A 22,435-nucleotide genomic window follows, 5' to 3' on the forward strand; every position below is an offset into this window, starting at 1 on the left:
CCAGAATTAGCCTGATGCAAAAACCAAATAAGGATACAACAACAACAAAAGAATGCTGCAGGCTTGTATCCCTGATGAACATAAATGGAAAGTTCCTCGACAAAATACTAGCAAACTGAATCCAACACTTTACAAAGATTATTTACTATAGCCAGGAGGGATTTATTCTAGGGATGCAAGAGTGGTTCAACATATGCAAATCAATAAACATAATACATCCCATCAATAGAATGAAGGACAAATATCATAGGATCACCACAATAGATGCAGAAAAACATTTGATAAGATTCAACATCCCTCCATGATAAAAACTCCCAAAAAATTAGGTTTAGAAGAAGGAACACACTTCATCTTAATAAATGCCATATATGACAAATCCACAGCTAACATTGTACTGAACAGGATAATGTTGGAAGTTTTTTCTCTGAAAACTGGAATGGGACAAGAATGCTCACCTTCCCTACTCTTATTCCACAGTACTTAGTACTGGAACTTCTAACCAGAGCAATTAGGCAAGAGAAAGAAATAAAAGATATTCAAATTTGGAAGGAGTAAGTCAAATTGACCATGTTTGCAGATGACATTATCTTATATGTAGAAAAATCTAAAGACCACCAAAAAACTCTTTGAATTCATATACAAATTCAGTAAAGCTATAAGATACAAAATCAACATATAAAAATCAGTAGCATTTCTATACACCAATAATAAACTATCTGTAAAAGAAATAAAAAATGGAACCCCATTTACAATAGCTGTAAAAAAATAACCACCCACCTAGGAGTAAATTTAACCAAAGAGGTGAAAGATCTCTAGAATAAAAGCTACAGAACTCTAATAAAATAAATTTAAAAAGGACATAAAATTGGATAGATATCCCATGTTCATGGATTGCAAAAATTAATATTGTTAAGATTCCATGCTACCCAAAGCAATCTACAGATTCAATGCAATCCCTATCGAATTTTCAATGACATTTTTCACAGAAATAGAAAAAAATTATTAAATTTGTTAGGAAACTTAAAAGACCCCAAATAGCCAAAGCAATTGTTTTATTTTATTTTATTTTTGAGACAGAGTCTCCCTGTCACTCAGGCTGGAGTGCAGTGGCATGATCTCAGCTCACTGTAATCTCTGCCTCCTGGGTTCCAGTGAATCTTCTGCTTCAGCCACCTCAGTAGCTGGAATTACAGGCATGCACTACCATGCCCTATTTTTAGTAGAGATAGGGTTTCACCATGTTGGCCAGGCTGGTCTCAAACTCCTGACCTCAAGTGATCCACCAGCCTCAGCCTCCCAAAGTGCTGGTATTACAGGCATGAGCCACTGCTCCTGGCCACATCAAAGCAGTTCTGAGCAAAAAAAAAAAAAAAAAAAAAAAACAAAAAAAAACCCTAGAGGGATCACATTACTTTACTTTAAAATATACTATAAGGTTATAGTAAAACAGCTTTGTATTGGCATTAAAACAGACATACAAACCACTGGAACACAACAGAGAACCCAGAAATAAATTCACGCATTTATAGCCAACTGATTTTCTACAACAGTACCAAAAACATAAACTGAAAAAAGGACACCCTTTTCAATAAATGTTGTTGGGGAAACTGGATATTCATATATAGGAGAATGAAACTACAGCCCCATCTATCATAATATACAAAAAGCAACTCAAAATGAGTCAAATACTTAAATGTAAGACCCCAAATTATGAAACTACTAAGAGAAAACATAAGGGAAATGTTCTGAGCAACTGTTTTATGGATAAGACCTCCAAAACATAGGCAACAAAGGCAAAAATAGACTAATGGAATTATATCAAACTAAAAATTTCTGTGCAGCAAAGGAAACAATCAACAGAGTGGTGACAAATCACAGAATGGGAGAAAATATTTACAAATAGTTTCTCTGACAAACAATTAATATCCAGAATATACAAGGTGCTTAAACAACATCAAAAAGCCAAATAATCTGATTTTTAAAATGGGTAATTGATCTGAAAAGACATTTCTTAAAAGAAGACATCAAATGGCCACTAAGTATTTGAAACAATGCTCTATGTGAGTAATGATTAGGGAAATGCAAATCAAAATCACAGTGAAAAACCCCAGCTAGAATGGCTATTATCAAAAAGGGGAAAAAATAACAAACCTTGCAAGGATGCAGATAAAAGGAAACTTAAAAAAAAATTCAGCTTTTACTTTAGATTTGGGGGTTCATGTGCAGGTCTGTTACAAGGGTATATTGAATGATGATGAAGTTTCAGAGTATGATTGAACCTACCCCTCAAGTAGTGAGCATAGGTGGTTTTACAACCCTTCCTGCATCCAACAGGTGGTTTTGCACCCTTCCTTCCCTTCTCTCCCTCCTTTAATACTCCCCACTGTCTATTATTCCCGTTTTTTATGTCCATGTGTACCTAATGTTTAGCTCACACCTATAAATGAGAAAATGTAGTATTTGGTTTTCTGTTTTCTGTGTTAACTTGCTTAGAATAATGGCCTCCAGCTGCATTCATATTGCTGCAAAAGACATGATTTCATTCTTCTTTTTAAGGTACATTCCATGGTGTATATGTAGCACCACATTTTCTTTATGCAATCTACCGTTGATGGGCACCTGGATGGATTCCATGTCTTTGCTATTGTGAATACTGCTGTAATCAACACATAAGTGCATGTCTTTTTTTGGTAGAACAATTTATTTCCCTTCGCGCATATATCCAGTAGTGGGATTGCTAGGTTGAATGGTATTTCAGTTTTTATTAATAGTTCTTTAAGAAATTTCCAAACTGATTTTTCACAGTGGCTGAACTAATTTACATTCCCACCAACAGTGTATAAGTGACAAAGAAAATTCTCACACATTGTTGGCAGAAATGTAAATTAGTACAGCTATTATGGAAAGCAGCATGGACCTTTCTTAACAGGCTGAAAATAGAACTACCATATGGTCCAGTAATCTCACTAGTGGACTTATAGCCAAAGAAAATAAAATCGTATGTCAAAGAGATAACTGCACTCCCATCTTTACTGCAGTTTCATTTATAGTGACGAAGATATGGAATCCACCTAAGGGTCTATCAATAGATGAATAAAGAAAATGTGATATATATACGCAATGGAATGCCCCTATAAAAGAGAATAAAATCCTATCATTGGTGGCAACATGGATGAGCCTGGAGGACATTATGTTAAGTGAAGTAAGCCCCACAGAAAGGCAAGTTTCATATATTCTCCCTTACATGTGGGAGCTAAAAAAGTTAATCTCAGAGAAGTAGAAAGTAGAATAGTGGTTACTAGAACCTGAGAAGAGTAGGGAGTAAAGGAAGATAGAGGTTGATTAATGAATACCAAATTATATAAAGATAGGAGAAATAAGTTTTAGTTTTAGTGTTCTGTAGCATTGCAGGGTGACTACAGTGAACAATAATTTACTGTATATTTTCAAACACTGAGAGGAGAAACTTTTGTTCATTACCAGCACAAAGAAATGACAAACTTTTGAGATGGTGAATATGCCAATTACCCAGATTCAATCATTATGCATTGTATGCATGTATTGAAATGTCACCCTTCACCCCATATATATGTGCAATTATGTGTCATTTAAAAGTGATAAGAAAAATTAGTTTTTTTTGTTCTTATTATTGACTCGTAGGAAGCTTATATATTCCAAAAACAAGTCCTTTTTCAGATGTGTGTTACAAATATTTTCTTTCATTTTGTGACTTACCTTTCCATTTTCTTTAATGGAAACGTTTAAGAAGCAAAGTTAAAAAAAAATCTAGTTAAGTTCCCTTTTGCTATTTTTTTCCTATATGGCTTGTGTTTTACGTCTCTGATCCATTTCTAGTTAATGTTTAGGGTAGAAGTAGGGGTTGATCTCATAGAATTAGTGAGTAGAAAGTACATTACGCAGGGGGAAGTGATCAACTGTGCTGATCAGTGATGCCTCTACCCAAAACCTTCCCCATTCTGGTTGATGGCAACTCCAGCCTTCCAGTGTCTCAGGCATCAGACCTTGAAATTGTCTTGACTCTTTGTTTTCTGTAACATTTCCAAACCATCAGGAAATTCACAGTGAACCCAGAACCTGTTACTTGTCCCCATCTCTACTGCTACCACCCTAGTCCAAATCACTGCACTTGCCCAGATAACACTGAAATCTCGATCTCTGCCTTTTCTCTCTTTCAGATGACACTCAGCAAAGCAGCCGGGGCAGTGCTCTGAAACTTAAGTAATATCATGTACGTCTTGTGCTCAGAATCCTCTCTGGCTCCTCACTTCACCAGGAGTAGAAGCCAAATTCCTTAAATAGTTAATGAAGTCTCAGGTCTGCCCTCTTTACCTTTCTGACCTCATTTCTGTGTATTACTACTTCCACTCACACTGGCTTCTTTGCTGTGTTTTTTTTTTTTTTTTTTTAAATTTTATTTCCATATGTTTTTGGGGAGCAGGTGGTGTTTGGTTACATGAGTAAGTGCTTTGATGGTGATTTGTGAAATGTTGGTGCACCCATCATCTGAGCAGTTACACTTTGTAGTCTTTTATCCCCAAATTTCAGGCACTAGGATCTTTGTGATGCTTGTTCCTTCTGCCTAGAAAGTTCCTGGGATGTTTGAGGAGCTGAGTCCCTTGCTTCCTTCAATTCTTTACTCGAATATGTCCATCCTATTTAATGCCACCCTGTTTAATACCACTGACACCTCCTCTCCCCTCACTCCTGACGCTCATTCTACTCTATTTTACCTTTTTCCCATAGAATTCATAAATTTCTAGCATGCTTTATAACTTACATATTCATGATGTTTGTTGTTTATTGTAAGTCTTGTTCCAATAACGTGTAAATTCCTAGGACAGAGATCTTTGTTTAGTTCACTGATACATCCTATGTGCTCATAAGTGTTTCCAGCACCTAGTATGTGCTCAATAAATATTTTCTGGGTTGATGAATTAATGATTTCTAAGCTTTCCTTCAGTCTGAAGAGTATCTGATTTTAAGATTCTACTAAGATAATCCTGATTTCCTCAGTGACTCCCACCAATCACTCACTTTTCCCACAAGGTGGCAGTCTTCACCTTAAACACAGGTTCTGGTAGCCTCAAATTTGAGACTTAATAGCTGAGTTAACCTGCTTGTTTTCTGTGAGCCCACACAGCCTGCCCTATGGGACTTGACAGCTGTAAACTTCAAACAATGAGTGTAATTATCCCCTCAAGATCTAAGTGCTTTTGGGCAAGAGGATTTAGGGTATGAGAATTTTCCCTGGAGAGGGACACATTATGAAAGTGATGTTGCTTAATTGACAGGGACTTTGAAACATAGTTGCTCTTTGTGAGAATGGTATAGGTTTAGAGAGAGGTGCCAGCACAGAGGTATGACACCTGAAGTAGGCTGACAACCCACAAACTGGATTTAACCACCAAATATAGCTGCGTTTTCACCTCTTCCTGCCATGTGCTCTCTTTCCTGTCTCATTTTGCCCCAGCACTTGGGAATAACTGTGCCCTAGTCTGGTCTTGAACCTTTTGTACCACCTGGGGAAACAGGAACTCTTCTCAGGCTCTCAGATCCTCATTTCTGTTAAAGCCAATCCTATTCTGCAGGTAGGGCCACAGTTGTAAATTTCCTGTGGTGGGAGGCAGCATTGTTAAGCAAAAAGAACAGAGTTTGGCAGGTAAGGCAGCTCTGCCACTTGGACAAAGTAATAAGCTTATCTGGCTTTAGTCTCTTTATGTCTAAAACAGGGATGGTGCTAATACCTCGCCCATGGACCGGTGTGAGGTTTAAATGTAAGGTACTTGGCACACTGGCAGGTGGTGAAAGCTCTGTGGTGATCATGACTTTCCCTTTCTCCTGCTAGTGCTGGTAGAAGGAAGTGGTGGGAGGTGAACTCGAGGGAATGACGCACAGGAGGATAGGGTGAGTGAGAGGTCTGGGATCTGCTGGAGCAGAATGGTGGGAAAGGGGAGATCCTGCCATTGACCTTGATCTTTGGCATTCATGCCCAGCCTATGCTGTGTTGAGCCTCCAGGTCACCATTTGAGGAGGCAAGCAGAAAACTGCTATCAGATCAAGGCTTCCCCAGCCTTCCAGGAAAACTTTCATCAGTAGGTTAGTTGTCTTGTTCAGAAGCTGATCACGGAGCTTCAGCCAAGCATAAACACTGATGATGGCAGCCTGATTGTCACAGTGCCTTTGAGTCTTAGGAAATGGGACCTGAGATGTTCCCATTTCCTAAGACCCTCCAAGAATCTCCAACATTTGGTATAGTTGCTCAGGCAATTTAACATGAAAATCAAAGTTTTATTATGACTCCCATTGTCATATATGCTTATCACAGAAAAAATTGAGAATATAAGGAGGAGAATAGAAGGTCACAAAACAACTTTATACTCTTACTGTCCACGGATAGCTATTCCTAAAACATGGATTGAATAGTGCGGGGCAATTTCTCCAAGTTTTCTTTTGGATAGACAATCATTGAGGATGCCCTGGTTTTAAAGTCTTAGGATGAAGGAATTATAGTTGAACAGTTCAAAACGATGTTATGAATTACTTTCAGATTTGTTTGCTTGATTGCATGAGCCTTATCTGGGCCCTCTGGGAACTGTTTGGTTCCATTATGGTGGCTAAGTCAGGTGGCTCTGAAAAAAGACCAATTTAAGGCAAGCTTTTCTTTCTCTATAAATACTGTACAACAGCCCTCTGTTCTTAGAAGCAATGTTTGGGATGGCCTGTTGGGAGGCTATCTGATGAAGTAGCTAAGGGTATGGGGTCTGGACTTGGACAGTTAAGATGCAAATTCTAGCTGGGATATTCTAGTTGTGGAGTTTTGGGGCGAGTTATTTGATCTTCTGAGTATATAGGTAAAATGGGTCTAATAACAATAGGTTTGTGTGATCCAATGTGATGCCTGTAAAACACTTAGCCAGATGCCTGTGTGAAGAAAGTGCTTGCTAAATGCTAATTGTTGTGGTTTTTATAATTATTACAGTGATTAGTCATTGCTGATTGTTGGCTAACTGGCTGTCAGAAAGTAAAGTAAGGCAGTAGCAGTGGAGGGAGATGGTAGAAGGAATCAGGGGACACTTGTGGGTTCTGGTTCTGCCTGAATTTAAGTGCTGAGGAAAGCTCAGTTGAATAACTGGTGGTCTAACGTTTAACTGCTGTGTGACCTTGAGCTAGTAACGTTTCCTTTATAAACTTTCATTTCCTCATTTGTGAAATGAAAGGGTTTTGTTAGGTTACTTGTCATTAACCCTAGCTTACCATTAGAATCATTTGTGAGACTTTTTAAGATATTCTGGATTCTGGGGTCTTCCACTTTCCCTAGCTGACCATTAGAATCATTTGTGAGACTTTTAAAGATATTCTGGATTCTGGGGTCTTCCACTTTCTGACTTTGTGGGTCTGAAAGCCGGCACTGTATCTTTTCCAAAGCTCTTTGGGTGACCTTGAAGTGTGGCCAGAACTGAGAACCTCTGAATAGGAGGACTTCCAACAGCACTTCTGGCTTAGGAAGGAGCAAATCACAGGCACAGAGTGAACTCTCAGGAACAGCTGCTGAGCTAACAATTGCCACACTATGTCCCTGTCCCAACTGCAGCACCTTAGAACTCCCATGACTAAGGCTTCCAATTTTGGAACGGAAGAATCTTTGAAGAAAAATATTACTGAACTTTCAGAAATGACTCAGTCCTTCTCTGCTGCCTCTTTAGCTGGAAAGATCTCCCCACATCCCTGTCTACCGCAGTCCCAATCCCTTTTTATTTCATCATATATATTTAAACCAACAAAAAAATCAACTTCCACAACCAAGGTGAGGTGTTTGGTTTTAAGGATAAAACAAATAGCTTCATAAAACCTGCCCACAATTTCTCATTGCCTCTCCTCATTTTCTCCTATTTGTAGGGCACAGTGAAAGTTCAGATTCATAAGATGTAGAAAGGTCAGAGAGTTAAGTTACAAACTCTTCCAAGGTCTGTTTCAACTCTAATGCTCTATAGTTCTGCTCCATTTAAACAAGGAATTCTGTTAAATTTGAAACCTGGACTTTCTTGAATGCTGAGGTAATGTTTCTTGAAGTATGGTATAAATACCTAAGAAGTATAAAAACAATTCTGGAGGTCTTTTAATTCTCTGTGGGATTCAGTGAAAGTTTTGGTAATTATATATGAACACACTTATGAGAGCATCTGGTACATGTAGGTGCTCTGCACATTAATTTCATTTTCCTGCCAGATATTTTGTAGTGGAAAATTCTCTTATTCTTCCATCTTTGTTTGCAAAGATGCTGCAAAGGAAAGACATAGAAGGGTTTTACGAGGGAGTTGGAGAAGTACCTGAGAAGGCCACTGCATTAATTAATGGAATTAAAACAAGATCCCTTAAAGGGAAATAGCTGCCAAATCTCTTTTCTCTAAAATGTCCACAATGGTACCCCATAAATTTTGATTGACATTGAAGTACATAATGTAATAAGCTTTCTTTCCTTAAATATAATGTATAGAGAAAACCAGATTGATAATGGTTTCCTGGCATGGCTTTTAAAGGCAAGTGTGGATGAAGTGGAAATATGCTACTCAGATATTGGAAAGAAACCACTGCTGAACTCTTCACATTTTTGTGTATAACCCAATGATTCTCAAACCTAAACTTGCCTCAGAATTGCCTGAAGTGCTTATTAAAAGAGGAATTGTTGGATGCCACCCTGGCATTAATTAATTACATCAACAATTGCTCTATTTTTTAAAGGTCACATTTTAAGGTACTAGGGTGAGGACGTCATCATCTGAATTTCAGATCAGACATAATTCAACCCCTAACCCAATCCTACTGAGTAGTAAGTGGTATCTCTTGGTTTTGATTTTCATTTCCCTAGTGACTAATGATGTTGAGCATTTTTATATGTGTTAATAAGAGCTTTTTATTATTCTGGATACAAGTCCTGAAACAGAAATAATATTTGCAAATATTTTAATCCATTCTGTGAATTTTATTTTCACTTTCTTGATGGTGTCCTTTGAAGGACATAGGATTTTAATTTTGATAAAGTGTAATTTATTTCTTTTTTCTTTTGTTGTTGTGCTTTGGTGTCATATTTAAGAAATAATTGCCTAATCTAAGATTGTGACAATTTTTTATTCTATGTTTGCCTTTAAGAATTTTCTAATTAAGGTCTTTCATTCATTTTGAGTCCATTTTTGTATATGATGTAAAATATGGGTCCTAATTTATTCTTTTGGATGTGGATATCTTGTTGTCCCTGCATCATTTGTTGAAAAGTGTTTTTCTTCCCCCATTGAATGACCTTGGCACTCTTGTCTAAAATTAATTGATGATAACTGTGAGACTTTATTTCTGGACTCTTTATTCCATTGATCAATATTTCTATCATTGTTACTGAGCAATGTGCTTGCTGCCTGACAGACAGAGAAACCAATATTATGGAACTGGTTTTTGAGAAAAGCAAAAACTTTATTGTGAGGTTGACTTGCAAGAAAACAGGAGGCAAAGCTCAAATCTGTCTCCCCATCTGGGATGTGGGGCAAGTTTTATGGGTTAGGGAGGTCAAGCTGGTATGCAGAAGCACTGGTAGGGCAGGTTTTGACTGGAAGGACTTTAAACAGGACCATTAATGATAAGGTATGGTAGGGGGTCTTAACAGTGGACATGCCTGGGCTCAGGTGTTTTGCTTTTGAAAATGTTTGGGCCCTCAGGTTCCAGTCACGTCTTGACCGTTTGCTTCTGTGGCGGGGCAGGAGTAAAATTTTACTTCTGATTGTTATTCAAGATTGACGTCTTCTTTTCTGCATTTGCTTTGGCTGTGTGACTTACAACTTTTTGGCTGTGTGCCTGCAAAATAACTTGACATCCTATTATCAATGGAGTAAGGCCAGTTAGAACTGGTCCTGGCAATACGTCATTATGCTAGTACCAATTGTCTTGATTATTGTAGCATTGTAGTAAGTTTTGAAGTCAGGAATTATGTGTCTTTCAACTTTGGCTTTCTTTTTCATGATTTTTGACTTTTCTGTGTTCCTTGCATTTCCATATGTATTTTAGGATAAACTTAATTTCTGCAAAAGAGGGAACTGGGATTTTTAGAGGGATTGCATTGAAGCTGTAAATCAGTTTGGAGAATACTGCCATCTTAACAATATTAAGTCTGATTCATGAATGTAGACTGTTTTCCATGTGTTAAGTTCTTCTTTAATTTTTAACAGTGTTCTGTACTTTTCAGTGTTCCTGTCCTGTAATTCTTTGTTGTATTTACTCCTAAGAATATTATTGTTTTGCCACTATTATAGAATATGGAATTTTGTTAAAATATATAATGGAATTTTAAAAATTTCAATTTTATATTTTTTATTGCTAGTGTATAGAAATGCAATTGATTTTTGTATATTGATCTTGCAACCTTAAACCTTGCTGAAAATGTTTATTAGTTCTAATAGTTTCCTTTTTGTGGATTTCTTAGCATTTTCTATACACGGTATCATGTCATCTATGAAGGGATAGGTTTACTTCTTCTTTTCTAATCTGGATGGTTTAGTTTCTTTTTCTTACCTAAATTCCTTGGCTAGAGCTCCAATACAATGTTGACTATAAGTGATAAAATCGGACATCTTTGGATTGTACTTGATCTTAAGAGGGGGTATCCAGTCTTTTATCATTATGTAAAATGATAGTTGTGGGGTTTTAGCAGATGAATTTTATCAGGTTGAGAAAATTCCATTTTATTTCTAACTTGCTTAGTGTTCTTTTTTTCAAAACAAAGGTGTTGGATTTTGTCTAATGGTTTTTCTGTGTCTGTTGTGATGATTATATGGTTTTTGTCATCTATTCTACAAAATGTAGCATATTACATTGATTGATTTTTATATGCTAATTTTTAAAAATTTTACTTTAAGTTCTTTTTTTTTTGAGAAAGAAAAAAAGAATAATAAGAAAAAGAATAAAGAAGAGGAAGAAAGAGAAAGAGGAAGAGGGAGAGAGGATGGGGGTATTGCTTTATTGCCCAGGCTAGAATGCAGTCTAAATATGGGTATGCCTATAATTGTCCTTAATAATGGAGACATGAAAGAAAATGAGGGAAGAGAATAACAAACAAGGTTCCAACCAACATTTCATTTAAATTTCTAAGTTGATATGATGTGGTACTGATAAGAGTGTATATTCTGTGTATTTAAAGTGGAGAGTTCTATAAATGTTAATTACATTTACTTGTTCCAGATCTGAGTTCAAGTCCTGGATATCGTTGTTAATTTTCTGTCTCACTGATCTGTCTAATATTAATGTTGAAGTCTCCCACTATTATTGTGTGGGAGTCTAAGTCTCTTTATTAGTCTTGTATGTCTGGGTATTCCTATATTGGGTGTGTATATATTTAGGATCTTTAGCTCTTCTTGTTGTTGCATTGATCCTTTTATTATTATATAATGTCCTTCTTTGCTTCTTCTGATCTTTGTTACTTTAACGACTATTTTATCAGAGGCAAAAATTGTAACTTCTGCTTTTTATTTATTTATTTTAGCTCTCTGTTTGGTTGGTAAATCTTTCTCCATCCCTTGTTTTGAGTCTTTGTGTATCCTTGAATGTGAGATGGGTCTGGATGCAGCATACTGATGGGTTTTAGTTTTTTATCCAAATTGCCTGTCTGTCTTTGGATTGGGGGATTTAGTCAATTTAAATTTAGAATTAATAATGATATATGTGAGTTTAATACTGCCATTTAATATTAGCTGGCTATTTTGCCCATTAGTTGATGTAAATTCTTGATTATATTGATGCTCTTTACTTTCTGGTATTTTTTAGAAAGGCTGATACTGATTGTTCCTTTCTATGTGTAGTGGTTCTTTCAGAAGCTCTTGTAAAGCAGGCCTGGTGGTGATGAAATCTCTGAGTACTTGCTTGTTCACAAAAAACTTTATTTTTCCTTCACTTATGAAGCTTAGTTTGGCTGGATGTGAAATTCTGGGTTGAAAGTTCTTTTCTTTAAGGATATTGAATACTGGTCCCCACTCTCTTCTGGCTTGTAGGGTTTCTGCTAAGAGATCTGCTGTTAAGTCTGATAGGCTTCCCTTGGTGGGTAACCTGACCTTTCCCTCTGGCTGCCCTTAGCATTTTCTCCTTCATTTCAACCCTGGTGAATCTGACGATTATGTGCCTTGTAGTTGCTCTTCTTGAGGAATATCTCTGTGGTGTTCTCTGTATTACCTGGAGTTGAATATTATCCTGCCTTACTAGGTTGGGAAAATTTTCCTGAATAATATCCTGAAGCATATTTTCCAGCTTGGATTCATTCTCTTCATCACATTCAGGTACACCTATCAAGCGTAGATTAGGTCTTTTCACATAGTCCCATATTTCTTGGAGACTTTGCTCGTTCCTTTTTATCCTTTTTTCTCTAATCTTGTCTTCTTGTTTTATTTCATTGAGTTGATCTTCGACCTCTGATATCCTTTCTTCTGCTTGATCAATTCGGCTGTTAAAACTTGTGCATACTTCACGTAGTTCTCGTATTGTGTTTTTCAGCTCCATCAATTCACTTATATTCCTCTCTAAATTGTGTATTCTTGTTAACATTTCATCAAACTTTTCTTCAAAGTTCTTAGTTTCTTTGGATTGGGTTAGAACAAGTTCTTTTAATTCACAGAAGTTTCTTATTACCCACATTTTGAAGCCTGCTTCTGTAATTGGAACACACTCGTTCTCCATCAAGCCTTGTTTCATTGCTGATGAGGAACTGTGATCCCCTGCTGAGGGAGAGGCATTCTGATCTTGGGTATTCTCAGCCTTTTTTGGCTGTTTTCTTCCCTTCGTTGTAGATTTATCCATCTGTGGTCTTTATAATTACCGTCTTTGTAACTGAGTTTCTGAGTGGACCTCCAACTTATTGATTCTCAGCGTTGAAATCTGAGCAACCCACTGCGCCGACTAAATCGGCGGCATTAAGGTTGATGGTGCTTTTCTGACTCTGCACCAAGAACCGACACTCCGAGGCACCAGCAAAACCGCCTCGCCGGTCACAAGAGTCGCGCTGGCGACCCGTGGGGGTCCTCCGCTGGGAATCTCCTAGTGCGTGAGCAACAAGAATTCATGTGAAGGTGTGGTGTCCTCTTGTTCTTTGAGCTTTCACTGGGAACTACAATCCCGAGCTGCTAGTGATCAGCTATCTTGGATCTCTCTCTACTTTAAGTTCTGACATACATGCACAGAACATGTAGGTTACATAGAAATATATGTGCCATGGTGTTTTGCTGTACCTATCAACCCATCATCTAGGTTTTAAGCCCGGCATGCATTAGGTATTTGTTTTAATGCTCTGCCTCCCCTTGCCTCCACCTGCTGGCAGGCTCTGGTATATGTTGTTTCCCTCCCTGTGTCCATGTGTTCTATTCCCATTTGTAAGTAAGAACATGCAGTGTTTGGTTTTCTTTTCCTGTGTTAGTTAGCTGAGAATGATGATTTCCAGCTTCATCCATGTTCCTGCAAAGGACATGAACTCATTCTTTTTTATGGCTGCATAGTATTCCTGGTATAATGTGCCACATTTTCTTTATCCAGTCTATCATTGATGGGCATTTGGGTTGGTTCCAAGTCTTTGTATTGTAAATAGTGCTGCAATAAGCATACGTGTGTATGTGTCTTTATATTAGAATCATTTATATGCTTTTGGGCATATACCCAGCAATGGGATTGCTGGGACAAATGGTATTTCTGGTTCTAGATTCTTGAGGAATCACCACATTGTCTTCCACAATAGTTGAACTAATTTACACTCCCACCAACAGTGTAAAGGCATTCTTGTTTCTACACAGCCTCACCAACATTTGTTGTTTCCTGACTTTTTAATAATCACCATTCTAACTGGTGTGAGATGGTATCTCATTGTGGTTTTTATTTGCATTTCTCTAATGACCAGTGATCAAAAGCTTTTTTTCATATGTTTGTTGGCCACATAAATGTCTCCTTTTGAAAAATGTCTGTTAATATCCTTCAATCATTTTTCTATGGGGTTGTTTTATTTTTTTTTTCTTGTAAATTTGTTTAAGTTTCTTGTAGATTCTGGATATTAGACCTTTGTCAGAAGGATAGACTGCAAAATTTTTCTCCCATTCTGTAGGTTGTCTGTTCACTCTGATAATTTCCTTTGCTGTGCAGAGCTCTTTAGTTTAGTCCCCATTTGTCAATTTTGGCTTTTGTTGCCATTTTTTTGGATGATTTAGTCATGAAGTCTTTGCCCATGACTATGATCTGAGTGGTATTGCTTAAATTTTCTTCTATGGTTTTTATGGTTTTACATTTAAGTCTTTAATCCATCTTGAGTTAATTTTTATATAAGATATAAGGAAGGGGTCCAGTTTCTGTGTTCTGCATATGGCTAGCCAGTTTCCCCAGCACCATTTATGAAATAGGGAATCCATTCCCCATTGCTTGTTTTTGTCAGGTTTGTCAAAGATCAGATGGTTGTAGATGTGTGGTGTTATTTCTGAGGCTCTGTTCTGTTCCCTTGGTCTATGTGTCTGTTTTGGTACCAGTACCATGCTGTTTCGGTTACTGCAACCTTGTAGTATAGTTTGTAGTCAGGTAGAGTCTTGGCTATACAGGCTCTTTTTTGGTCCCATATGAAATTTAAAGTAGTTTTTTTCTAATTCTACAAAGAAAATCAATGGTAGCTTAATAGGAATAGTATTGAATCTATAAATTACTTCAGGAATAATGGCCATTTTCATGATATTAATTCTTCCTACCATAAGCATGGCATTATTTTTCATTTGTTTGTGTCCTCTCTTATTTCCTTAAGCAGTGGTTTGTAGTTCTCCTTGAAGAAGTCTTTAATGTCTCTTGTAAGTTGTATTCCCAGGTATTTTATTCTCTTTGCAGCAATTATAAATGGGAATTAACTGATGATTTGGCTCTCTTCTTGTCTTCTATTGGTGTCTAAGAATGCTTGTGCTTTTTGCACATTGATTTTATATTCTCAGACTTTGGTGAACTTCCTTATCAGCTTAAGGAGTTTTTTATGCTGAGACCATGGGGTTTTCTAAATATACAATCATATTGTCTGCACAGAGAGACAATTTGACTTTCTCTCTTCCTATATAAATACACTTTATTACTTTCTCTTCCCTGATTGCCCCGGCCAGAACATCCAATACTATGTTGAATAAGAGTGGTGAGAGAGGGCATCCTTGTCTTGTGCCAGTTTTTGATGGGAATGATTTCAGCTTTTGCTCATTCAGTATGATATTGGCTATGGATCTGTCTGAAATAGCTCTTATTTTGTGATATGTTCCATCAATACCTAGTTTATTGAGCATTTTTAGCATGGAGGGATGTTGAATTTTATTTAAGGACTTTTAGCATCTATTGAGATAATCATGTGGATTTGGTCATTAGTTCTGTTTATTTGATGAGTTATGTTCATTGATTTGTGTATGTTGAACCATCTTGCATCCCAGAGACGAAGCCAACTTGATCATGGTCGACAAGATTTTCATGTGCTGCTGGATTTGGTTTGCCGGTATTTTATTGAGGATTTTTGCATCTATGTTCATCAGGGATATTGGCATGAAATATTCTTTTTTTTGTTGTGTCTCTGTCAGGATTTGGTATCAGAATGATGCTGCCCTCAGTTAGGGAAGATTCCCTATTTTTCTACTGTTTGGAATATTTTCAGAAGGAATGGTACCAGCTCCTCTTTGTATCTCTGGTAGACCACGTATCAGATGAAATGATATGTATGGACTACCTGGCACATAATAGTTGTTTCCTAAATGACATTCTAAAAAATAATTATGTTCCAAAAATATTTTTTCAATGTAATAATTCGTGTTTTATTTTATTTTCTGTGTTTTATCTCACAGACATATAGACTGTCAAAACGTATGGGATGCATTCAAGGGTGCATTTATTTCAAAACATCCTTGCAACATCACAGAAGAAGACTATCAGCCACTACTGAAGTTGGGAAATCAGGCAGTACCTTGCAACAAGGTAATTGGGGGCAAGCTTTTGATTTTATAACTGGGGATAAAAACCAAAGGTAAAAATGCACAGGACCAATTATTTTTTAATTTTAATTTTTGAGACAGAGTCTTGCTTTGTCACCAGACTGGACTGCAGTGGTGCAATCTCAGCTCACTGCAGTCTCTGCCGCCTGGGTTCAAGCAATTCTTGTGTGTCAGACTCCCAAGGAGCTGGGACTACAGGCATGAGCTAGCACATCCAGCTAATTTTCGTATTTTTAGAAGAGGCGGGGTTTCACCATGTTGGCCAGGATGGTCTTGATCACTTGACCTTGTAATCTGCCTCGAGGCCTGCTTTGGCCTCCCAGAGTGTTGGGATTACAGGTGTGAGCCACTGTGCCCAGCCAGTACCAAATTTTGATGAGAACGAGGAAGAGGAAAAATCCAGACATTATAGTGGGTGTGGTTGATAAGAGTGGAATTTGCAGGCTATTGAGGGGCCATGACATAATAAGATTTAGGACATGTGGAGAAAAGAGATAAGAGAGAGAAATGGGAACAGATAAATAGGAAAGGAGATTTAGCCAAAAATTATGCAAAAAAACCCCCAAAAAAACAAACAAACAAACAAACAAAAAAAACAAAAACCTAACACCAAACCCAACTCAAACAAACAAATTAAACCAAACTATATAATTACAAAACTTTCTCCTGACCAGTGATATTATTATTAGTAGTAATAATAATAACAACAATGCCAAGTTACACTTGCAGAGTGCTTTTTTTTGCTTGCAAAAGACTCTACTAATCCTTATCTTCTTAGGTCTTCACAGCCATTCTGTGGAATGGGCAGGTCAGATGTCAACATCCCCATTTCAACAGTGAGAAAACTGAGACTTGGTGTGTTTAGGTGACCAGTGTTGCCCAAATTTGGCAGGCTTGAAAGTGACCAGTTTAAATGTAAATGGTATGATACTTGAAGCCACAGAGGCCTGGATTCTAATATGTTGATTATATTGGAAAAGGTCTATTAGAGGGCACCTTTTCTTTAGTCAATGTTTAAGTCAATTCCGTGTGCTTAAAATTATGTTTTTGAAGCCCTTATCTCTATCCACAAATTACAGCCTCTCATTCCATTGTTGGTGAGCTGGAGTCATTGTGAAACTTCTCCATTCACCAGGTGTGATGCCCTATACAGAAAAGTTGTCTGGAAAATGACAACCCAGGCTGACATTTGTCAAATAAGTGACTATGCAATGGATAGTATGCTAGGCAATTTACTTGCATTTATCTCAGTTAATCTCTTTAGCAACCCATGAGTTTGTCATTATCATTACCATATTACAGGGTGTAGTAGGTGGGCTTAGTGATGTTTTGGTTGCTCAAGGTGAAACACCTAATAAGTGATGATAATGCTGGGCTTCAATAAGAACTGGAATCTTAGGACCCATACTTTAAACCAATATCTTCCTCTGACTCCTATTAAGAATGAATGGGGGAGGGGCAAGATGACTGAATAGGAGCAGCTCTAGTCTGCAGCTCCCAGCGAGACCAATGCAGAAAGTGGGTGGTTTCTGCATTTCCAACTGAGATTAGGAGATTCCTTCGTGTGTCTATACCACCAGGGCCCTGTGTTTCAAGCACAAAACTGAGCTGCTGTTTGGGCAGACACTGCGCTAGCTGCAGGAGTTTTTTCATACCCCAGTGGCACCTGTAACCTCAGTGAGACAGAACTGTTCACTATCCTGGAAATGAGGCTGAAGCCAGGGAGCCAGGTGGGTTTGCTCAGTAGGTTTCACTCCCATGGAGCTTAGCAAACTGAGAACCACTGGCTTGAAATTCTTGCTGCCAGAACAATAGTCTGAAGTCAACCTGAGATGATGGAGCTGTGTTGGGGATGGGCATCTGCCATTACTGAAACTTTTGGTGGTTTTCCCATGACAGTGCTAAGGAGGCTGGGACATCTGGGCTGGGTGTGGCAACATGGCTGTGGCCAGACTGCTTCTCTAGATTCCTTCTAACTGCTCAGGGCATCTCTGAAGGAAAGATAACAGCCTTAGTCAGGGACCTACAGACAAAATCTCCATGTCTCTGGGACAGAGCACCTGGAGTAAGGGGCAGCTGTGGGCGTAGCTTCAGTGGATTTAATAGTTTTTGCCTGCTGGCTCTGAAGACAGCAGCTGCTCCTGACAAGAGGGATTCTATTAGCCCAGCACACCAGCTCTGCTAAGGGACAGACTGCCTCCTCAAGTGGGTTCCTCCTACCCCTGTGTCTCCTGACTGGGAGCAACGTCTTAACAGGGGTCAACAGACACCTCATACAGGAGAGCTTTGGCTGGCATCAGGCTGGTGCCCCTCTGGAATGAAGCTTCCAGAGGAAGGAACAGGTACTAATCTTTGAAACTATTAGTAACAAATAGACAACATATCAGAATATCTGGGTCACAGCTAAAGCTCTGTTAAGAGGGAAATTTATAGCACTAAATGCCCACATCAAAAAGCTAGGAAGAGATCAAATTGACAACCGAATATCACAATTAAAAGAACTGGCAAAGCAAGGAAAAAAAAATCCCAAAGCTAGCAAAAGACAAGAAGTAACCAAGCCCAGAGCAGAACTGAAGGATATAGAGACACAAAAATCCCTTCAAAAAATAAATGAATACAGGAGGTTGTTTTTTGAAAACAATTAATAAAATATATAGGCTGCTGGCTAGAGTAATAAAAAGGAAAATACAGAAGAATCTGACAGATACAATAAGAAATGATAAAAGGGATATTACCATTGACCCCACAGAGATACAAACAACCATCAGAGAATACTGTAAACAGCTCTATGCAAATAAACTAGAAAATCTAGAAGAAATGGATTAATTCCCGAACACCTACAGCCTCCCAAGACTGAACCAGGAAGAAGCTAATCTCTGAATAGACACACATACAAAAAGTTCTGTAATTGAGGTAGTAATACATAGTCTACCACCAAAAAAAAAAAAGAAAGAAAGAAAGGAAAAAGTCCAGGACCAGACAGATTTACAACTGAATTCTACCAGAGGTACAAAGAGGAGCTCATACCCTTTCTTCTGAAACTATTCCAAAAAATTGAAAAGAAGGGACTCCTCCCTAACTCATTTTATGAGGCTAGCATCATCCTGTTACCAAAACCTGGCAGAGATAAAAGAAAGAAAGAAAATTTAGGGCCAATATCCCTGATGAACATCGATGCAGAAATTTTCAATAAAATACTGGCAAATTGAATCCAGCAGCACATCAAAAAGCTTATCTACCATGATCAAGTTTGCTTCATCCCTGGAATGCAAGGCTGATTCAACATAAACAACTCAATAAACTTAATTCATTACATAAACAGAACTAAAGACAAAAACCACATGATTATCTCAATAGATGCAGAAAAGGCCTTCAATAAAATTCAGCATCTCTTCATGTTAAAGCTAGGTACTGATGGAACATATCTCAAAATAAGAAGAGCCACTTATGACAAACCCACAGGCAATATTATACTGAATGGGCAAAAGCTGGAAGCATTCCCCTTGAAAACTGGCACAAGACAAGAAAGACCCCTCTTGTCATTCCTACTCAACATAGTATTGGATGTTCTGGCTGGAGAATCAGGCAAGAGAAAAAAATAAAGTCTATTTAAATAGGAAGAAAGGAAGTCCAGTGGTCTTTGTTTGCAGATGCCATGATTGAATATTTAGAAAACTCCATTGTCTCAGCCCAAAAATTCCTTAAGGGGATAAGCAACCTCAGCAAAGTCTCAGGATACAAAATCACTGTGCAAAAATCACAAACATTCCTATACACCAACAACAGGCAAGCAGAGAGCCAAATCATGAATGAACACCCATTCACAAAGGGAATAAAGAACCTAGAAATAGAGCTAACAAGGGAAGTGAAGGACCTCTTCAAGGGCAATTACAATCCACTGCTTGAGGAAATCGGAGAGGACAAAAGCAAATTGAAAAGCATTCCATCCTCATGGGTAGGAAGAATCAATATTGTGAAAGTGACCATACTGCCCAAAGTAATTTACAGATTCAATGCTATTCCCATTAAACTACCATTGACATTCTTCACAGAATTAGAAAAAACTATTTTAAAATTTATATGGAACCCAAAAAGCTCATATGGCCAAGACAATCCTAAGCAAAAAGAACAAAGCTGGAGGCATCACACTACCCAACTTCAAACTATACTTCAAGGATACTGACACCAAAATATCATGGTACTGGTATGAAAATAGACACATAGACCAATGGAACGGAATAAAGATCTCAGAAATAAAACTGCCCATCTACAGCCATCTGATCTTTGACAACCCTGGCAAAAACAAGCAATGGGGAAAAGATTCTCTATTTAGTAACTGGTGCTTCAGAACTGCCTAGCCATATCCAGAAAATTGAACAACAACAACAACAACAACAACAACAACAACAGCAACTATAAAAATGAAAAAGATCATGTCCTCTGTAGGGACATAGTAGAGCTGGAAGCCATTATCCTCAGCAAACTAGCACAGAAGCAGAGAACCAAACACTTCATGTTCTCAGTTGTAAGTGGGAACTGGAAATTGAGAACACCAGGAGGGAAAAATACATACTGTGGCTTGCCAGGGGATGGGTAGAGGGAATGAGAACATTAGGAAAAATATCTAATGCATACTGGGCTTAATACCTAGGTGATAGGTTGATAGGTGCAGCAAACCACCATGCACACATTTACCTATGTAACAAACCTGCACATCCTGCATATGTACCCCAGAACTTAAAATTAAAATTAAAAAAAAATGAAAAGATTCATGAAATGTAATTATAAAATTTCACTCTCTGTACCTTTAAGAGTGACCCTTAAATAAAAAAAAACTATTGTATATATTTTTTGATAGGGCTAGGGAATGTTTAGGGAAATTGGAAGGGGTTACATAGTTCTTTAAGAATCAAAGAGTACATCTTCCTGAAAATAGCACATAGACAAAGTTTTTTTGGAATAATTTTCTTTATAAATTACCCAACCTTAGGAATATTGGAATTCTCTAATGCCACCTCCAGATGTGATCCCATGTTGATTATAAGGTTTTGATCAGTGGCTTTCAGACTTTTTTTGACTCCAACCTAGAATAATAAATGTATTTACAATGTGATCTAGAAAACACACACACACACACACACACACACACACTCACTCTCTCTCTCTCTCTCCCCTCCACTCTCCAGCACACAGAAATCATTGATGCCTACAATTTTTACTCTAAGTGTGATTTACTCTGATATGCTCTGTTTTCTTTCATTTACAAAACTGTGGATTTATTTATTGACATGCTAAACTGATCTTAGTAATCGATTGTATTTATTTTTTCTTAGACTCTCCTTTGGAGCAGAATAAAAGATCTGGCCCATCAGTACACACAAGTCCACCGGGACATGTTCACCCTGGAGGATACGCTGCTAGGCTACCTTGCTGATGACCTCACATGGTGTGGAGAATTCGGGACTTCTGGTGAGGCTCTGGGCCCTGTGGGATTGCCCAGGGATGTGTAGGGTATACAGGGTGAGTTCTGCTAGGGACCCTGAATGATCAGTGTGGTGGACAGCACCACAGGCACCCATCCTGAAGCCATCTGTACTTGTGTTAGTCCAGTTGTGTTGCTATAAAGGAATACCTGAGGCTGGGTAATTTATAAAGAAAAGAGGTTTATTTGGCTCTCAGTTATGCAGGCAGTACAAGAAGTAGGGCACCAGCATCTGCTTTTGGTGAGAGCCTGAGGGTGTTTCCATTCATTCCGAAGGGGAAAGGGAGCTGACATGTACAGAAATCACATGGTGAGGAAGGAAAACAAAGAGAGGTTGGGGGAGGCGCCAGGCTCTTTGCAATGACCAGCTGTCCTGGAAACTAATAGAGCAAGAACTCACTCATTACCACAAGGACAGAACCATGCCATTTGTGAGGAATTATGCTATTTATGAGGTCCCAGCTCCAACAATGGGGATCAAATTTCAATGTAAGGTTTGGAGGGTTAAATATCCAAACTATAGCACTACCCTTAATGGCAACTCAGGCTGATATAAAACAGCATTCTCTGTTTTCTTGAAAAATTGACTTCAGAGTTTAGGATTGCCCACACTCCCTCATTCCCTTCTATTGAGTGCTCACATAGCCTGCTTCTGAATTCTTGGTATTTTGCTCTCTATAAGGTCATCATTCAGGTCCAAAGAATTCTAGAACAGGATGAGGTCTCAGTGGGATCTAGACCAAGGTCCTTGCTCTTCAGAATCATCATGGTAGCCATGGACTGGACTCTTCCATCTCAGGCACTGGTTTGCCATTATTTTTTCAGATATAGCTTTATCCTGCCAGAGAGACTCAATACCTCACCATGGGAAGGGATTTCCTGCAACCAAAACCCTATTGAAGTTTTAACTTCCTTTTTTCTCTTTTTG

At 38.1% G+C, this 22,435-nt stretch overlaps 1 protein-coding gene across 3 annotated transcripts in view; it reads left to right on the plus strand.

Annotated features, from left to right (window-relative positions):
* Positions 1 to 22,435, plus strand: part of CD38 (CD38 molecule) — a 69,637-nt gene that overhangs the window by 20,243 nt on the left and 26,959 nt on the right. For all 3 annotated transcript variants that reach the window (XM_074395915.1, XM_003927453.4, XM_074395916.1), the window contains exons 2-3: positions 15,879 to 16,008; positions 21,359 to 21,494. In XM_074395915.1, the coding sequence (XP_074252016.1) occupies positions 15,879 to 16,008; positions 21,359 to 21,494 (266 nt within the window). The remainder of the gene's footprint in view (positions 1 to 15,878; positions 16,009 to 21,358; positions 21,495 to 22,435) is intronic.

This window comes from Saimiri boliviensis, chromosome 3, assembly GCF_048565385.1.
Source record: "Saimiri boliviensis isolate mSaiBol1 chromosome 3, mSaiBol1.pri, whole genome shotgun sequence".
Lineage (NCBI taxonomy): Eukaryota > Metazoa > Chordata > Mammalia > Primates > Cebidae > Saimiri > Saimiri boliviensis.